The following is a 19,803-nucleotide window of genomic DNA, read 5'->3' as shown; positions in this document are numbered from 1 at the left end:
GCAGCAGGGACCTTGGAAGGATACAAATGACCCAGCTCTGGTCCCAAAGCCCAGCTGCTCAGATGCCAGCCTCCCTTTTTGTGAACAGAGGTGAGCTTCCTGGCTGCTGCTTCTCCTCAAATGTCCTAGCGCCTGTTCCGCCATGAGGAGCCCTGGCGTCTGCTCCACAGCGCACGACACCCACGTTGACATAACACCCCAACTGGCCCTATATCCTCCCTGTGGAACAAACACCCGGGCTGCAGTCCGGGGAGCTGCGCCAGGGAATCTGCCTTGTACATGGAGGGATGTGTCACATCTTGTAGGCACATTCCCCTACCAGCAGAAAGCAAGATGAGCTCAAATCTTGCCACTTTCAGCATCAAGTGTATAATCGTTTCTCTGCTTGGGCATCCCCCTCAGGACCAGTATCTGGAGAAAGGTACCTGCCCGGAAGCTGCTGCAGTAACAGATGAGAGGGAAGAGTGAAAAAAACGGGTTTGTTTAGTCTGGAGACAAGAACACTGAGAGGGGACATGATAACAGTTTTCAAGTACATAAAAGGTTGTTACAAGGAGGAGGGAGAAAAATTGTTCTCCTTAACCTCTGAGGATAGGACAAGAAGCAATGGGCTTAAATTGCAGCAAGGGAGGTTTAGGTTGGACATTAGGAAAAACTTCCTAACTGTCAGGGTGGTTAAGCACTGGAATAAATTGCCTAGGGAGATTGTGGAATCACCATCATTGGAGATTTTTAAAAACAGGTTAGACAAACACCTGTCAGCGATGGTGTAGGTCAGTGGTTCTCAACCAGGGGTACGCAGCCCTCTGGGGGTATGCAGAGATCTTCCGGGAGATACACCAACTCATCTAGATATTTGCCTAGTTTTACAACAGGCTACATAAAAAGCACTAGCAAAGTCAGTACAAACTAAAATTTCATACAGACCATGACTTGTTTATACTGCTCTATATACTATATTTATATTCCAATTGATTTATTTTATAATTATATGGTAAAAATGAGAAAATAAGCAATTTTCCAGTAATAGTGCACTGTGACATTTTTGTATTTTTATGTCTGATTTTGTAGGTTTTAAGTAATATGAAACTGGGGGTACACACAACAAATCAGAATCCTGAAAGTGGTACAGTAGTCTGGAAAGGTTGAGAGACACTGGTGTACGTCAGTGGTTCCCAAACTTTTCCTGTCGTCCCCCGCACACCAGTAATGGAATCTGTCTATGCCCTCCCCCCCATTACGGCTCAGCATGGGAGCTTGAGCTGAAGGTGGAGTTTAGGGCAGAACTGGGGATGGGGAAGGAGCTGGGGCAAGAGGCAGAGCTGACCTGGGGGTGGAGAGAGAATGGGGGCAGAGCTGGGCTGGGAGCGGAGCAGGGGCTGGAGCAGGACTGGGTGGTGCTCCCTCCCTGCCCCCTGTGGGGGCTGCTCGGGCCCCACTATGCGCCCCCCCCAAATGTTCCTCCACGCCCCCGTGTGGGGCATGCCCCACAGTTTGGGGACCACTGGTCTAGCTAATACTTAGTCCTGCCATGAGTGCAGGGTGCTGGATTAGATGACCTCTCAAGGTCCCTTTCAGTCCTACGATTCTATGAGTCTATGAATTGCACTTTGGCAGTGGAAGGCCAGGTAATGTCGTGGAGATGCTGCTGGTTGGGTACTTGGAAGGACGTGGTTCTAGTCCCAGCTCTGCCCATGACCTTGGCCAACTCACTTTACCTCCACTTCTCTTCTCACCCTTTGTCTGGTGGTCTATTTGGAGCGTAAGCTCTTCAGGCCAAGACTGTCTCTCATCATGTGTTTGGCGACTGCATCACAATGGGGCCTCCAGACACTGCTGTGACACGTAATAACGACCAGTTAGTAAAGCGGTGGAAGTCCCTTCTGACTGAATCCTGCTGTTCTAGGTATAACATTTGGCATCTAGGTACCTTACTGCGGTGATGGGTAAAGTGGATGACCTCTATCCGTTGCACCGTACCTTAAAAATAGAGGCAGACATTGAGCCACAGTTGCCCTTGATTCCTTGAACTGAACAGGGCCATGGAGATACCTGGTATATACAGCACTATAATTACACAGAACCAAACAGAGACAGAAGTGGGGTTTTAAAATGGAGCTACAAGCACAGTGTAACCCTCTTTCACCTCACTGAATTGCAACTCTATTTCCATGTGAATGCGTCTCCGCAGGAGCCATAGTGGATTTTAGAGCTTCCTGAGGATTAAACCCACCTCTGTGTTAAGACCACCTTTTGTTAGTCCCTTAAGTGACTGCACAAAAAACAGGCTTTACGGTCCATGTTTAATGTGATACAATGGCCGCATTGTCAATTACAGCAGAAAATTCCATTACAAACAGAATGGCATTCAGTGTTGATGCAGACGTTTGCATTGCATTCTGGGTGGATCCTTGGGGGTCTCCATTCTCTCCAAGTCTGTGGTCGTTCAGTTCCCAAAACCACTCACATAACTCACGCCAAACCAGACAAATCAACAAACTCATCTTTCCCACCCCGATGGTTCGGAACGACGAGGTCTTAGAGCAAATGACCAACGGCACAAGGACTGTGTTTATCTACGCAACTGCAGGAAACTAATAAAAAAAAATAATTTTCAAAAGGGCGAATAATGACTTCATTTTTCCCTGCTTGCAGCATCTTAATGAATTATGCTGAAGATGAAGAAATATAGTTACCTTAATATGACATAGCTTTGCTAAGCTAGCAGGCTCCCTATGCCAGTTGGCTGGATGGTTTAAATGTTTAATCACTCGTCTTTCACAAGTGGAACCCTGGTTTGAATCCAGCCCTAGAAAGCAAGCCTGATTAATGTCTGCAAAGGTCCTGCCATTAAAATTACAAAGAACTGGTAGTTTCAGGCACCCGTAGACACTTGTCCGCATCTCAGCAGCACTCCAGTGCATAGTTGGCAGCCAGCGCATGGATGTTTGGTTAAAGGTGATCCAGAGATGTAATGAAGGAGGAGGCTTAGAAGCTTCAAGGTTCAGATCATTTTTTCCCATGCCAGTATAATAATTTCATTTTCATAGGTCAAATGTTGGACATCTTCCCAATTTGCTCTGAGCGAAAAGCCATTTGTGGCTGTAAATTGCCACTTGGGCTCCAGTCTCCTTATTTATTGCCGTCTTCAGCAATAACACGCTCACAAAAGTCACGTTGTTTTACAAAAAGAGGATTTTCATGGTGAAGACTTTCAAATATTAAGTACCAAATGAAAAACCGTAACCTGGTTTCCCATTCCAAAGGCTTTCACTGGTTTTCCTTATGGCGGCCCACATGTCCCCCTCTGAAGGAGGAGAAAACAGGACGGCCTTCACCCTTAAATCAGCACAAGTGGGAGCGCCATCATGGGACTCTCTCTGATGATCTGTGGAGCTGGGGCTGCGGAGGTTTGGAGGTGTCACTTCAGGGTCTGGAGCTGGAGAGCAATGGTTGGACGGGCAAACTCCCTTTGGTAGATGAGGACATCTTCCCTCTACGCTCACAGCCCGGCTGAGAGAGAGGGTAGAATGGTATGGTCCTGGGAGCCAAAGCCAATAGGATGTGCAGCAGGGGGAACAAGAATAATACTTAGCAATTATCCTCCATAGATCTCAAAGCACTTTGCAAAGGAGCATCGTTAGTCCCATTTTACAGATGGGGAAACTGAGACTCAGAAGAGTTAAGTGACTTGCCCAAACTCACACACTGAGCTCTCATGATTCCCAGTCTCCCTAATCCCAAGGCCTCACAGTGAAGTGAGGGTCAGAGACCCACTCAGTGGTACTCCAGGGTCCACATTGTTCTGTGTGGATTTCTCTGCAGATTTCACTGGTGTAACTGGCACAAAATCCTCCCTTCTCACCAGCAAGGAGAACCTGTGTCTTTACGTGATACCTGCTACCTTACTGCATTTGGGGTGCTTGTTTTATGCTTCCGCAGGAGGGTAGCATATGGCCCAAGGGATGCTAATTCCCAGTGTGGCTAATGTTTAAACAAGGTCTTGCTCCAGCAGCCTCCTGCAAGGAAGTCCCAAAGCCAAATCTGAGATGTGCCCAGATCGGTGTCCATTTGCTGACACCAGCGGGCAGGATTATGATAGCAGGACAATTCTTCATGAAAAACAAATAGTTTGGGCCAGATTCTCATCCCCGTGCTCATGTTGAGTAGCCCCATGGATAGCCACAGAGCAGCCACCTTATGTGAGGGAGCATTTTACTCCCACTTTGTGCCGGTATAAACAACTCCACAAGGTTTAAAGCAATGGCTGTTCAAGCCTCTTCGTCTTCGCAGGCAGTGATAACAGTAACACTGACTCGCCTCCTTTCATTTTCATCAACGTTACTGGGTGTCGTTCGGTGGAGTTACTCCAGATTTACACCAGTGTAAGAGACAGCAGAATCGGGCCCTTAGCATTTACAGATCCCCTTACAAGAATCAGGTCCCTTCCCTACCGCTGCTCCCATTGGCTCCAATGGACATGCCTTGCATAGACTAGCAAGACTCAGCCAGTGATTCCCCACCAAGCCCCTCAGTCCATCAGAGATGAGATTTGTTAATCTTACAGAATCATCGAATCGTAGGCCTAGAAGGGACCTCAAGAGGTCATAGAGTCCAGTCCCCTGCACTAATGGCAAGACTAAGTATTATCTAGTCCGGCAGTTCTCAAACTGTGGGTCGGGACCCCAAAGTGGATTAAAATGGGGTCACCAGGGCTGACTTGGACTTGCTGGGGCCCAGGGCCAAAGCTGAAGCCCGAGCCCCATCACCTGAGACTGAAGCCTGAGGGTTTCAGCCCTGCATGCTGGGACTCAGGTTACAGGCCCCCCTGCCTGGAACTGAAGCCCTTGGGCTTCAGCTTTGTTCCCCCCCACCCAGATCAGTGAGGCTCAGGTGGGCTCAGACTTCAGTCCCCCCTCCTGGGGTCATGTAGTAATATTTATTGTCAGAAGGGGGTCGCGGTGCAATGAAGTTTGAGAACTCCTGATCTAGACCATCCCTGACAGGTGTTTGTCTAACCTGTTCTTAAAAATCTCCAAGAATCTCCAGTCTTTCACTCGCGTTACAAGCCCTGGGCATTTTGGGCATGGAGGGGGGTTTGTTCACGGTTGGATCCTGAGGGGAGGTGGTGGCAGCTATTTATTTACTATGGATGGAGCGGCCTGCTATTAGTGTCATGGGGCAATGATTCCAGGTGGTTCGCTTTACCTATTGTCCGGATGCCCAGTAGAGGGTGTGCCCCTGTTAGCTAGAATACATTCTTCGGTCCACGTTGAAAGGATAATGTAATAAATAAGCAATGTCACAGCCCTGCAAGGTACTGGCAGCCCCAACTTACAGCTGGGGAGACCAAAGGCAGGAGGAAGCCACGGCACCTGTGGAAGCCAATTCAGAAAGTGGCTGTGTCTGCTCCAGGTAGCATACTCAAGGAGCTGAGAAGCTTCAAGAAGAGCTGTAGTGTTCAGGTTACCTCCCAGAGCCCCACACGTGGCTTCCTTGTTGCAGACGATAGAAATGTAACAAAATAATTAAGGGGCCACTCGCACCTGTTCCCCGCCATAGAGGCCTGGACTCAATGACCCCGGAGGCCACTTCCAGTCCTATGTCCTTCAACCGTCTTCTTAATCAGGTCACGTGTTTTTTTTAGAGTGATCCTTTGGGGCCGTGTAAAGGCCTGTACCCATCCCTGCATGTCCCTTTGTGTCCCGGTGGGGTGTGCCCCACCTTGATTTACCCAGATTGGGCAGCAGTGGGTTCGCTTTAACAGCCTGTGGCAAGGAGAAGCCACCACACACTAACAAAATGGCACGTCCCCTTTTAATGAGGGTTCAGGACAGGAGCAATCACAATACACAGTTCATGCGGGTCTCACCTCAGGGCCCTGGTTCAGAGCTGCCACACTTAACGGCCGCCAAACAAAGTCTCTGAGTTGGATCAGGCTGGTCTCCGGGAGCCTGAGAGAGAACCCACCACCCACCTCTACTCCCCTCTCTCTCGCCTAGTTGCCTCTTTAAATAGCCCAGCCCTAGGGCGGGGCCTCCTTCATTCCACACCAGGCTGTCGTGGTGGTAAGCTCCAGCCTGTCCCTAAAGGGGCAGTGCGCTCCTTCACCAGCCCACTGGTGAGCCCCGTGAAGTCAATGGCAGTTTTGTCATTGATTTGTCTGGGAGCAGGTTAGAGCTCCTTGTGCTGGGAACAGCACACAGAAGTTGGCCCTTTTTAATCATCCTGTGGTAGCTTGTGAGATGAGTGTCTGACTCCAGCAAAGGCCTTTGGCTCTCTCAAGATGGAATTCCATCTGCTTCAAGAAGGAGCAAGTTCTTCATCAAAACACAGCGGTCACTGCCTGCCTCCTGAATGGCAAGCCTGGGGAGGCATTGCTTTCTGATTCTGACCAATGGACCATGCTGGATGGAAACGTCTCTCAGACCTTGAGCACTGCCACCAATGTGATCCCATGTATCCTCATGTTTTAAACATCCTAGGTAAAAACAGGCCATCCCATATCTCAGTCATGCCCATGCTTGTCCCTCTGCCCTTCAATGAATAATAATTAACCATAGGGGAAAAACAAAGACAACATAATCACTCCTATTTCAGACCTAGGCTTCCTGGATAGATCTCTGATTAGAAACCAATTCTGGAGTTCTACCAGAGGCTTTCTGTGTGACCTCAAGTGACTCACAGCCTCAGTACCCCATCTCTAAATTAGGGGAGTTGCAAATCCGAATTCCTTAGCGTTGGTAAAGTGTTTTTTATCTTCAAATAGAAGTCATAGAGAACTGCAGAGTAAACAATGGCCTCCCTCTAGACCCAGGTAAAGCTGTCAGGAAAGTACCTCTACATGTTCAGTGCTGACTAGCCCCTGCAAGAAACGTAACAATAGTCTGAAACTGAAATATCAAAAGAGGGGAAGCTCTCCCTGCTGTTTGCCATGTCCATGACGGACAGCTACAGCAAGCAGAAACCAGTGCATTGAAGAAGATCCCGTACTATGTGAATGTTCAAATCAACATGTCTGGTCAATACTTGCTATTCTAGCCACTGAGGGTGCATCTACACAGCGAGCGGCAGCGAGTTTCAGAGCTTGGGTCAACAGACTTAGGCTCATGCTACAGTGCTAAAAAGAGCTGTGTAGACATTTGGGCTGGGTCTGGAGATCAGGCTCTAAAGCCCATCCCCCTCCCTAGGCTTCAGAGCCTAAACATATACAGCTGGTATATGAGCGAATCTCTCCACCCAGGCTCTGAGACTCGCTCGCTGAGTGGGTGCTTCTGTCGGCATAGCTAACGTCATTCAGGGAGATGGTGTTACTACACCGGTTGGACTATTGTTGTTGGCATACATTGTATCTACACCCGGGGGCTCTGTCTCTAGAGCTATACCCATGAAGCTGGATCGGCAGAGCCCATGTAGCATAATCATGGCCTCTGTTGGGGAAGACTGCCTAATTCAGTAAGGGGTGTTCTCAGTGACAAACCATTCAAATGCGGGTGTGGAAAAGAGCCTTCCCTAAGCTTAACCTGTTCGTCAGTCACAGACGTGATGCTCATATTTCTAATAAGGAAAGAATCTGATTTGCTTTTTTCCTCTCTGTCTAGTGCAGACCTGGGTTCTATGTGCCGCTTTCTTAGGTTGCAGGAGGTCGTACATTCATCAGGTCTACAGCTGATGCAAACTGGCATAATTCCTTGACTTCACCAGAGCTGAAGATCTGGCCCTCAGTATTGCCTCTCTTTCAGGGGCAACAATCTCTTGCTCTAAGCTGAACCTACAAAGCCTTCATTTCATCCCCTAAATCATCATCTGCAGTTGAATGTAAACCTAGCTTTCGCCTGTGAAATATGACCAGATCCCAAAAAGCTCGATGTCACTGACCGAGCCATGGTGGGCAGGCCTAGTGGTGGAAGTGAGAGTTCGGCCTAACAGTCAGTGTTCAGGAAACAAGCCCAGGGTGAGTACCGGAGCAACAGGAGCCAAATGCCAGAGCTGGGGGTTAAACCAGTCGTAAGGCAGAGGTGGAGCCAGGGATCACTACTGGCCTGACAGAAGCCAAATGCCAGAACCAGAGGGTCAAGTGGAGTCATAAGCCAGAGGCAGAGACAGGGATCCAAGCTAGCAGTCTGAGGCTGGAGGGGAACGGGGGCTGGAGGGACTGGAACAAGGGCAAGCACAGCTAAAGGCATGGTATGCATCAAGCAGCCACTGATCCGGTGTAGGAGCCAGGCTTATAAGCAGGGCTGCTAAACCAGCAGCCAGTCAGGGGCTGGGCCATTCTGTCAATTCCAAGGCAGTGTAGCTAGCACGGAAGTCAGTGGGAGCAGGCCAGCAGCTGGTCCTGGCTGATCTGGTCCCTGACACTCTGGGTTACAGAAGTCATGATCACAGCTCTCAGCAAAAACAACAAGGAGTCTGGTGGCACCTTAAAGACTAACAGATTTATTTGGGCATAAGCTTTCGTGGGTAAAAACCTCACTCTGCATCCGAAGAAGTGAGGTTTTTACCCACGAAAGCTTATGCCCAAATAAATCTGTTAGTCTTTAAGGTGCCACCGGACTCCTTGTTGTTTTTGTAGATACAGACTAACACGGCTACCCCCTGATACTTGACACCATGCAAAGCTCTCAGCAGTTTATCCCCACCAGATCTCTGAAGGTTTGGAGGTTTGTGTACCATTACCGCTGACTTGAGATGGAGACATGGGAGAAACTCACAGTTAAGCTTTGCTCACCCATATCTCAGCTTTAGTAAAGCTTTTGATACGATGTCACATGACCGTCTCATAAACAAACTAGGAAATATAGCCTAGATGAACCTACTATAAGATGAGTGCATAACTGGTTGAAAAAGCATTCCCACAGAGTAGTTATCAACAGTTCGCAGTCAAGCTGGAAGGGCATATTGAGTGGGGTTCTGCAGGGATTGCGCCTGTTCTACTCAGTATCTTCATAAATGATTTGGATAATGGCATAGAGCAGTGTTTTTCAACCACTGTTCCGCGGCACACTAGTGTGCCGCGAGATGTTGCCTGGTGTGCCAGACTAAATACAGAGAGAGACTGAGAGCTGTTGACGAAGAGCTACGTGTGTGTCTTTCTTCGATTCCAGCCAGAATATCAGCTTTGTGTTCAGCCAAACAGGCCCAGGTTGCGCACTGAATAAAGTATTTTATAATTTTTCATATTTCTGTTTACTTACTATTTCATAATAAAGTAATTATAAAATACTTTCTTTGTGTTTATTTGATTCCTATTCAAGAGAATTACTTTATATATAGTCAATATAGGCACAGAGTTAAATTTTTTAACATTTTCTAATGGTGGTGTGCCTCGTGATTTTTTTCATGAAACAAGTGTGCCTTTGCCCAAAAAAAGGTTGAAAAACACTGGCATAGAGAGTACACTTATAACATTTGCGGATGATACCAAAATAGGAGGGGTTACAAGCATTTTAAAGGATAGGGTTATAATTCAAAATGATCTGGACAAACTGGACAAACGGTCTGAAATAACCAGGATGAAATTCAGTAAGGACAAATGCAAAGTACTACACTTAGGAAAGAATAATCAGTTGTACAAATACAAAATGGGAAACAACTGCCTTGGAATGAGTACTGCAGAGAAGGATCTGGGGATTATAGTGAATCACAAACTAAATATGAATCAACAGTGTAATACTGTTGCAAAAAAAAGTGAACAACATTCTGGGATGTATTAGCAGGAGTGTTGTAAGCAAGGCACAAGAAGCAATTCTTCACTGATAAGGCTCAACTGGAGTATTGTGCCCAGTTCTGGGCACCACATTTCAGGAAAGATATGGACAAATCGGAGAAAGTCCAGAGGAGAGCAACAAAAATGATTAAAGGTCTAGACAACATGACCTATGAGGAAAGACTGAATAATTGGGTTTGTTTAGGCTGGAGAAGAGAAGACTAAGGTGGCACATGATAACAGACTTCAAGTAGGTAAAAGGTTGTTATAAAGAGGAGGGAGATCAATTGTTCTCCTTAACCACTGAGGACAGGCTAAGAAGCAATGGGCTTAAATTGCGGCAAGGGAGACTTAGATTAGACAATAGAAAAAACTTCTTAACTGTCAGGAACAAATTGCCTAGGGAGGTTGTGGAATCTCTATCACTGGAGGTTTTTAAGAACAGGTTAGACAAACACCTGTCAGGGAGGGTCTAGATAACACTTAGAATATCAGGCTTGGAAGGGACCTCAGGAGGTCATCTAGTCCAACCCCCTGCTCAAAGCAGGACCAATCCCCAGACAGATTTTTGCCCCCTCAAGGGTTGAACTCACAATCCTGGGTTTAGCAGGCCAGTGTACAAACCACTGAGCTATCCCTCCCACCTTAGCTCTGCTTCAGTGCAGGGGACTGAACTGGATGACCTATCGAGGTCCCTTCCAGTCCTACATTTCTGCAAGTCTGAAATCCCGTGATCCAATAATCCTTCACAACCAGCTCTTCAACTAGTGTAAATGGCATAGCTCCATTGATTTCAACGGATCTTCATCAGTTTACATAAGCTCAGGCTATGGCCCAAAGCACGTACAATGCAGGGCATCCATTTCCAGTGCTGCTCCTGTACCCAGCGAGTTATGGACTGGGCCAGCCAGATGAAAGAGACTGGCTACGAATGTGCATTTCTTGGTCAGCTTGTCTGTCATTGTAGCAAGTGCTGAGTTGACAGTGGCATGGTTGGACTGAAAGTCCTTAGACACGGCCAGGCGGTTAGGGGAGAGGCCCTGTTGGGCAGGTTCCCAAGCCCACATGCCAGGTTATTAACAAAAAAAGTGTGTGTAGCTGTTATTGAAACATAATGTTATGGCTATAAAAAGAGTCGACCTACTCAGGGTGAGCTGTGTTTTCATTTTACTTCTGTCTGGGCATATTAAATGATCAAGAATAAAATTTACTGAAGGTCCACGTCACCCACACATACACACACAACCCCTTGACTCTGGTTCCTCCAAAACACTAGCAAGGGGATTGGCTGGGACACGTGAAATTCTGTATTACACTCCGAGCCCCTCCTGTATCAGACTGCGGAGAAGTCTCGTGCTCACTCGCAGATAAGTGGGCCTGAGTCTCCTCTCATTCCGGGGTCACGTTGGTGTGACTCTGTGGGGTTACCCCAGTGTGAGGGAGGGGATAACTGGGCTCATTAAACCCATTATCCACACAAGGGGCGCCAAACACACAGACTTTCTCCTTACTCTTGCAAAGGGATTAGACCTATCAGAATACAAGGGACCTCCTGACTTGGGAGGGGAGCCCTTCTTAGCCAACAGGCCCATAAATTCTACATGGAGATCAGCTCTTCCATTCATGTGGTTGAAAATATTTCACTGGGCAGCTGTCCCCTCCCCCCCCCCCCTGCCCAAAACATCCCAGGGGATTACCCCACCTCCACCCCCAACTTCTCAAATAGAATGTAGTAATAATCTCTTACATTTTTCTTGGCACTGTTCACCCTGAAGTGCTTTACAAGCTACTGTAGCTACAAGGTTCACTTTCCCCACCACATGCAGCCACTTCTGGGGAGAATCACAGCAGCCTTTAAACAGTGGGCAGCTACCCCACACTAATGTGTAGGTGAGGGATTGAAGAAAAATACTGTATCCAATGGAAAAGAGATGGGGAATTCTAGGTAAGCAGGCTATTAGAATTTAGCTGGGGTTCATACTCTTGTGAAAAGTGCCATGGAATCTCTAAGGACCATAAAATTAATGTGTCAAAATCTGAAATCAATGAAGTGAGTTCAGTGGCGATACACTGGGGTAAATCCAGAGTAACTGTGAACCAGATCCTGCTCCCATTGAAATCAATGGACACATTTCAACTGACTGCACTGGATCAGGCCTTATATTCATGTATATTTCAATAGTCACAAAGAATCCATCCTCCTCTGGGCCTTTTCAGGCTTTTGTGTCAATCCTTGTTATGCCCATAGATTGTAGATTCATGCCACACCCCTCTTCACTTTTCAGAGCAGGGGACAAATGAGCAGGGGTTTAGTTGCTATAGGTTTTCATCAGGGTCATGCCCTCACCAGCTAACCTTGTTTTAAGTGTGTGTTAATCAGCATCAGTGTTTCAAGCGCAGTTGTAAATAAAAAGTAAAAAACGACGTCTGGTACAGAAAGTCCAGGAGCTGATCTGACAGCCCTGTGTTTACGGAGGGCTTCAAAGGAAAAGTATAGAAAAAGCTGTGAAGGGGACTTGTTAAAATAGGCTGGGTTCTTGACCTGTTGCATCTTAGCTACTCTTGTATCAGCGCTGACTTCTACACGTGTACTAAGTCCTGGTGCTAAACATCACCATCGAGCTTCTAGGGGGTTGTAGCTACTGCACATACATGGAAACAATTTCCCTTTGCACTTGTACACAGCACGTCTCATTGAAGGAGCTCAAAGCACGTTAATGAGGCCTCATGACCTGCTCCCCACCAGACATGGATGTGTTAGTGTAAAGTGAAATCTTCTTAACTGGACCACTCCTGTGGACAGCCCCATTAAAGGGCCATTCCCAGCTGATGGCCTAACCCTGTACCCAAGGCAGTCATTGGGAGTTTTGTTGTTGACTTTAATGGAAGCTGGATCAGGCCTTATGGAAAGGGGTCTTTAAAAAAAACATGTCAAGATGACTTCCAGGCTCATTGGTAAAATAATAGTTCCTGGATTCTCCAGTGACACTGATGTGAAACAGGCCCTGTTTTGCTCTACATTAGCAAAGTGCATGCGACCACAGTCACATTCTTGTTGAGTTTGTAGTCTCAGTGATATCCCAGGGCAGTGGGTTCCACAGATTAATTGTGCATTGTGTCAAACAGTACATCCTTTTATCAGATTTCAGTGTGTTGACTTTTAATGTCACAGGGTGCCTCCTTGTTTTTGTGGATTGAGGAAGGATACATCAGTGTTCCTCATTGACCTCCTCTAGACCAGACATCAGGAGTGGCGGAAGCACCCTAAAACGGGGAGGCATAGGCACCCGAACCATGGCCCCGCCCCCCTGTGCCCCGCCCCCAAGGCCCCACCCCCACACCACCTCTTCCCCCCGAGCACCTGCCCTCCCGCTGCCCATTCCCCCGAGACCCTGCCCTCGCACCGCCCATTCTCCCCAAATCCCCGCCCTCACACTGCCCCTTCACCCAAGACCCCGCTCCCGCACTACCTCTTCCTCCCAAGACCCCCTACCCCTGTCGCTCGCCCTTACGGCAGGTAAAAAGTGATGGGGCCATGGCCCCTGGCTCCCCCTGTTCTGGTGCCCCTGCCAGACATTATTTTTTGTACAGTAGCATTTAGAAGCCCCAGTGGAGTTCCAGGCCCTGCTGTGCTAGGCCGTGCTGTGTAAGCACACAGCAACAGACAGTCCCTGTCCTGTAGATCTTACAATGTAACTAGACAAGACAAAGGGAAACAGAGGGGAAGTAACTTACTCAAGGTCACCCCACAGGTCTGTGACAGAGCAGACAATACAACCCAGGCCTGCTAACTCCCAATCTAACACCTTATCACTGGACCACTCTGCCTCTCCTATTTCATATACCTCTTTCACATCAGCTTTTATTTATCTCCTTGCTATTCTGAACTGCCCTAAACATTATTACCTCTCCCCATGGGGGAATCCATGTCTTTTATTGCTTTTCACTGGACCATGTCTAGGTTTGCTACGTGTTCCATGAAAGACTTGTGCCAGCACAGATTAACATTCTTGTGCCAGGCAATAGTTAACTACAGTGGTGTGAGCAATACTTCGATGACAATGCACGAGGAGATGTGATCTTGTCAGTTCCGATAGTTTGGCCTGGATCTGTACCAACCGGAAGATAACTAAAGAAACCCAGAGCACTGCAGGAAGCAATGCTAGAGTTTCATTGGTTGGCACGCTCCTCCTGGAGTCAACACTGAAGCAATACCCTGGCAGAGTGTTAGGGGGCGCTGTGTTTCTGGGGCGGTGTCACCCTTCAAAGGACTGAAATTGTGATCATGACCACACGGGGTCGTTATAAATCTCGTGGCACTTTCTGTAACAACATGGATACAAATCCTGGTGGCCTGCGCTAATTTCAATGCAGGTAACTGCATTCTGCTCAGCTGCTGGTCCTCATTTCTAATGAATAAGCTACTCCGCACTTCTTGCCTTAAACGGCTGTGCACTGTTTGCGATGTATTGATAAATAGTTACCATGCTTGAACCCCATTTCAATAATCTGAGTGCTCACCATCTGGAATGCCTTCCGTCAACCTAGCAGTGTCTATAATGGGGCTTTGGTCGGCTTAATTACGTCTCTTGGGATTTTTCACACCCTGAGCCACATAGGTAGGTCAACCTACATTTGAGGTGTAGACCAGGCTAAGGGCACATCTACACTTTGAGTTGGAGGTGTAAATTCCAGCTGGAGAAGCTAGTTCTGACTGATTTATAACCTCAGAGGCAGGCTACCCCGAGTATGTACCCATCTGAAATGCTAGCTACATCCACAGGGCAGCCAGCCCCTCCCACCTCTGCAGCGACACTCTGTAGTGCAACAGGGAATTGCACCCACTTGGCCTGAGTCCCAGGCCAGCACCCTAACGCCTGGCCCATCCCTCCTCTTCTGTACACATCCCCAGGCTATTTGTGCAAGCTCTGAGGGATCTCATTTCCCACCACAAACCTCCATTCCAGTCCATCGAATATTTCCCGGTTTGGAGAAATCTCCAAATCCCAGCGCAAGGAGCCGCTCCCTCTGATCGAGCACGCGCACTAAAAACGGATCTCTGCATGACCAGTTTCGACCGGGCTCTTTGTAGATTCGCTAGCTAATAACCGTATGTATTGGATTGATTTTGTTATTTTGTGCTAGCGTGGGGTTTACATTGTATAAGGGGGCGCAATGCATTGGGCTGGGCTCTTAAATCATCATCACACTAACAGCCAGACCCGCCACCCTTACACTGAGTAACGCCTCACTTTTCATGTCATCTCATTGTTCTAGATCATCCCAGCTAGCTCCATGCACTGACCCTCCTTCCTTCACGTGGAATCGATCAAGCTAAGGTGCTTATATGGCCCCCAACACTGCAGTATCTGAGCCCGTCTCAATCTTCAGTGTATTTATCCTCCCAGCAGCCCTGTGAGGCAGGGCAGCGCTGTTCTCCCCATTGTACAGATGAGGAACTGAGGGGCTAAGTGACACAGCCTGTGGCAGGTCAGGGACTTGATGCCTGGTCACCTGGATCCCAGACTAGTGCCTTAACCCTGGACCATCCCTCCTCTCCGAAGAGGGGCTCAGGGCCTCCAACGCACTGTACCCACACTCTGAGACCTCTCTGTGCTGTCTGCGATCCTTACTGGGGAGGAGGTGGAGTCAGGGTGCACCGGGGAGCAGGGGGTGGGCCAGGGACAGGATTTGCAGAGGATGTGCACTGTCCACATTCCCACCCCACGGATCTACGCTCTGAAGTTAATAAACTGCCAGGTTTGCTCTGGATCCCCCTGCGGATCCTTGAGAGCTACTTCAGCCAGAGGGATAATAACCGGCAGCAAAGCTCCAGTAGTGCTGCATTGGTGGGGGGGAGGGGGCAGGAGGGGACAGAGCTGCTGCAGAGCTACAAGGCTTCATGCAGATCCCAGGGGCAGCTTTTCCGCAGGGGAGCAAACTCTACCACCCCATGAGAGGACGATTCAGGGAAATCTCAGCTAGGAAATTCCTGTGTAGGCTTCCTCCCAAGAAATCCCCTCCTACAGCTTTTCACCTGGGAGGGAACAATCTGAGGCTACATCTACACTACAGGGGGGGAGTCGATTTAAGATACGCAAATTCAGCTATGCGAATAGCGTAGCTGAATTCGGCGTATCGCAGCCGACTTACCCCGCTGTGAGGACGGCGGCAAAATCGACCTCCGCGGCTTCCCGTCGACGGCTCTTTACTACCACCTTCGCTGGTGGAGTAAGAGCGTCGATTCGGGGATCGATTGTCGCGTCCTGACGGGACGCGATAAATCGATCCCCGAGAGGTCGATTTCTACCCGCCGATTCCGGCGGGTAGTGTAGACCAGGCCTAAGCCACTGATTTCACTGGGAGTAAGGATGGCAGAATCTGGACCTCGGTGAGTGAACCCACAGCACACATATTCACAGTAAGTGGTACATACCCGTGTCTATACACTCAGACTAAAATCTACCAGCCTGTGCTGCCATTGAATCACTTTTGAAGCCCTTGGCTAGAACAACATCTAACCCTTTGGAACTTGTTCGCTGCCTGACAGCTGAAAGCAGACAAGTTAACAGGTGCAGGAGCTGGAGTAGCCACTGTCTAGCTGCGTATAAGAGAGACCTCTTCTGGTCGAAGAGAGGAGAGTTATGTCTACAGTCAGCCCTGCTTTCTTTTAGCTCACCAGCTAACGGCTCCTACTTCTACCTTGTAAGATCCCCAGCTAGCATTGCCCCTCCATCATTGCTACCTGGGAGAGCCTTCAGCTGAGTTAGCACTGATCTCAGAGATGTAGCTTTGAATTGCCATGTGCCTTGCAAAATCAGCTGTAAAGCATGTGTGAAGTGGCTCCGCTGATTTGAGCAACATCTACTCACATACCTCAGATCAAGATTAAGCCCTAACACTTTTATATGCTGCGGAATAGGAAGAAGAAGAAGCCAATGAAGCCATAAGCTTTGGGCACAAAACTCTATGTCTTAGTTTCGATATGCTAAACTGCATTACCAGTAGTTTACCAGTTTCCAAATCGCATGTTGGGATGTTATTGCATCTGGTGAGTAAATACCAGTGAATGAAATAAACATCCCCTACCAATAATATAGCCTGTCTCACTGAAACTCAGAGATAAAGCGAGAAGCTGCTGGGGTTGGAGTATAGGGCTTCCCCATGTCAGTGGACTAGATGCCAAAGAAGGAACTGCTCCTGCATCATGGCCAGCAGAGAGATGCCCATGCTCATGTCCCACTGCAAAACAACCTCCCTGATGAGTTTATGAAGGCACAACGTAGGCTTGCTGTATAATGTGAGCAGAGAGGAAAGGTGAAGACGGCAGACTAGAAAAAGCAGTCACCCATGCCCTTGTTCCTAAATCAGGTCGTTAGTAGTAAAGGACAGCCAGACAATTGACCAGGCTCAGATATATACTTCCAGTCGGAACTATTGCTCCGAAAAAATATCTCCTTGGGGGAGTGGGTGGGGATAGGAAGTTCTGCAAGGTAAGTAACAGAATCTTATATGTGCCTGGTACCAAACTCATCCTTAGCATAATGGCTGATTTCTGTGGTGTTGCCCCATGGAGGAATTTGGCCCATTGTTTCTAAAGGATATTCGCCAGTCAGTGGAAATCTGCAGCTCCTACCTGCCACTGGGAAGCAAGAGCAAGGTAGAGATTGCCAGACTGGATCAGTTCCGAGTTCTAGCTAGACCAGATCCTGCCTCTGACAATGGCCGGCACCTGATGTGTCGGAGGAAGGTGCAAGAAACCCCACAGTGGGCAGATGTGGGAGAACCTGCCTCCCATGAAAATCTCATCCTAATCCCTAATCGGTAGGGAATGTCTTAAACCCTGAAGCATGGGGCTTCAAATCCCTTCCCAAGCTCTTTGGTTAGTATCAACTATCACAATACTAGGAATTGTTTCTGTTAGCGATACTTTTGCCTTCTGATTAGCTCTGTCAGAAAGTGGAATGATTCTCAGTTACCTGGGCTTGCCTTGGAAAACTTTCCTTACCAGCCCTGTATCTGCCATGAGAGGAAGACCCAGGCATGGAGGATATTCAGCAAAAGCAGCGAGGGCGAGTATGAGACTATTGCTAGGGGGATATCGGAAACGCTTGCAGGTGAACCAGAAGCATGTGGGTTCTGAAAACAAGACCCTCTAGAAAAGGAGCATCAGTAGCTCGCTGCACTTAATGAGAGCCTGCACTGTACTCACTTTGGATGGGAGGGAGGGAGAAGAAAGTATAAACAAAAGCTTTATGGGTAACAACTCCCTTAGAAGCTAGGCAGAAGAGAACGCATCCACACTAGTTTTCAACGCAAATACTTCTATCCGTTTATTAACAAACCTTTGCACTTTGTTAGCACTTCTGTTATTATCACTGATGCCTGCATGCAAGGCACTTTATGGACAAGTATGAAGCCAATACCCTAAAGACAGGATCTCTAAGCATTTTAGAGACTGTAATGACTTATACCTCAAACACTGAACACCACAGTGTTATTGGCCCCATTTTACATATGGGGAAACAAAGGGGTTAAGAGACTTGCCCAAGGCCACACACAGCAAGCCTCTGGCAGTGCTGGGAATAGGGGTCAGCTCTCCTGCATGCTAGTAATGCAGTCTAATCAGAATAGCACCTTTTTTTCTCCATAGCTGTAAGGACAAGCCTCCCAGCTTCAATCCATTGGAACACCGTGCTCTGAGTTCCTTACCACAGACTTGCCACAAGCAGGGCTGCTGTGGCATTGCTCGTTTCTCTTTGGAACATCACTGGTGCAAAAGCCGATTGCTCAAAAATCATAACTCCCCACACCTGAGAGTCTCTTCTGGGGCAAGAGGTTCATTGACATGTTACTAACACTGCATTCTGTCACCTGAGTACGGATGCCTGGTTAGTACAATCCGGAGCATCAATCAGTAGCTCACGCTCTTTAAGGCAAAGCTGTCTCTAGCAACTGAGCTGTTCACAACCTTGTGACTCAGGTTCTGATCTCAGCTACACCAGCGGAAAGCAGCAATAGAGCCAGTGAAGAGAATTTGCACAGGTGGGACCCAGATTAGAATCTGACCCTATGTTTTCATACCTGGTACCCACTGCTGTCAGCATAAGGGAGACCACATGCTAGTAATACATGCATCTCTGCACTTATTCCTGCCAAATGCAGCCTTTCCTAATTATCACTAATTATCCATGATGATCATTCCTTCCAGACACAGAGACAGAATCTCTCGGGGAAAAATCCCCCAGCACACAACTGCACAGTCCTGGTCCCCATCATTGAATTCCTTCCCTCCCATACTTCTCATCCTTAATCATTCCTTTATATCTTATTTTTAATCGCTCTTTACTTACGAGCTCTGGCTTCAATCTCAGAGGCAATAAAAAGCAGCAAAAATCCCAGGAAAAAGGAAAGCTCTCTGATTTCAGGAATCATTCTTCCTTTCAAGGGGAGGAGGGGGGAAAAAAACCAAAGCCCCAAACGCTTTCTTTGCAGAGCGTTTAAAAAGGACTCAATATCCACAAAGCTACTTAAGAGCAGCAGCAAGCGGCCACAGAGTCAGCATATGAGACACACGCACGACACAGCTAATTCCTTCTTTACTCAGAGCTCCCGCCAGCAGTTTGTTTTAGTCTCATCAAAGGCGCCTCCTTTTGGGGAAAGCGAGGAACTTTGTTAGTTGTTATTTAAAAAAAAAAATCAGCACTTTTTATTTTTTTTATTTTCCCACTTTTTTTTTTTTTTTTTTTTTTTTTTTAAGTTTTGTGAAATTCCTCTGCTTCTTGGCTGCACTAGGGGAGGGGCTTCAGTGAGGAGGATTTGGAAAGAGTGGAAACATATTAACCCCTCCCTTTCTGCAGCCTTCCCAGGAATATTCTCTCCCCCACTAACCCCGTCATGGTGAATAACATTCCTAGGATTTTTCCCCCACCGTGCAGTTTTCTCCCTTCCCCCCAAATACCTTATCCCTTCTGTAGAGGGGAAAAAAAACATACTGAAGGTTTCTTACAACACATCAAAGGCTGGCATCGTCAGTTTCACATCTGATATGTCCCCAGTCGGGGAAACGTATCCTGCTCTCAGGGTATGTCTTC

General features: G+C 47.8%; 1 protein-coding gene across 1 annotated transcript in view; it reads right to left on the bottom strand.

Moving 5' to 3' along the window:
• CHRDL2 (chordin like 2) overlaps positions 1-19,144 on the bottom strand; it is a 63,341-nt gene extending 44,197 nt beyond the window's left edge. Inside the window, exon 1 of the mRNA XM_065423381.1 lies at positions 19,063-19,144. Coding sequence (XP_065279453.1) covers positions 19,063-19,144 — 82 coding nt within the window. The remainder of the gene's footprint in view (positions 1-19,062) is intronic.
• Positions 19,145-19,803: the final 659 nt, after the last annotated feature.

The sequence above is a fragment of the Emys orbicularis genome, chromosome 1, assembly GCF_028017835.1.
Source record: "Emys orbicularis isolate rEmyOrb1 chromosome 1, rEmyOrb1.hap1, whole genome shotgun sequence".
Taxonomy (NCBI): Eukaryota; Metazoa; Chordata; order Testudines; family Emydidae; genus Emys; species Emys orbicularis.
This window is presented reverse-complemented; position numbering and strand designations above follow the sequence as displayed.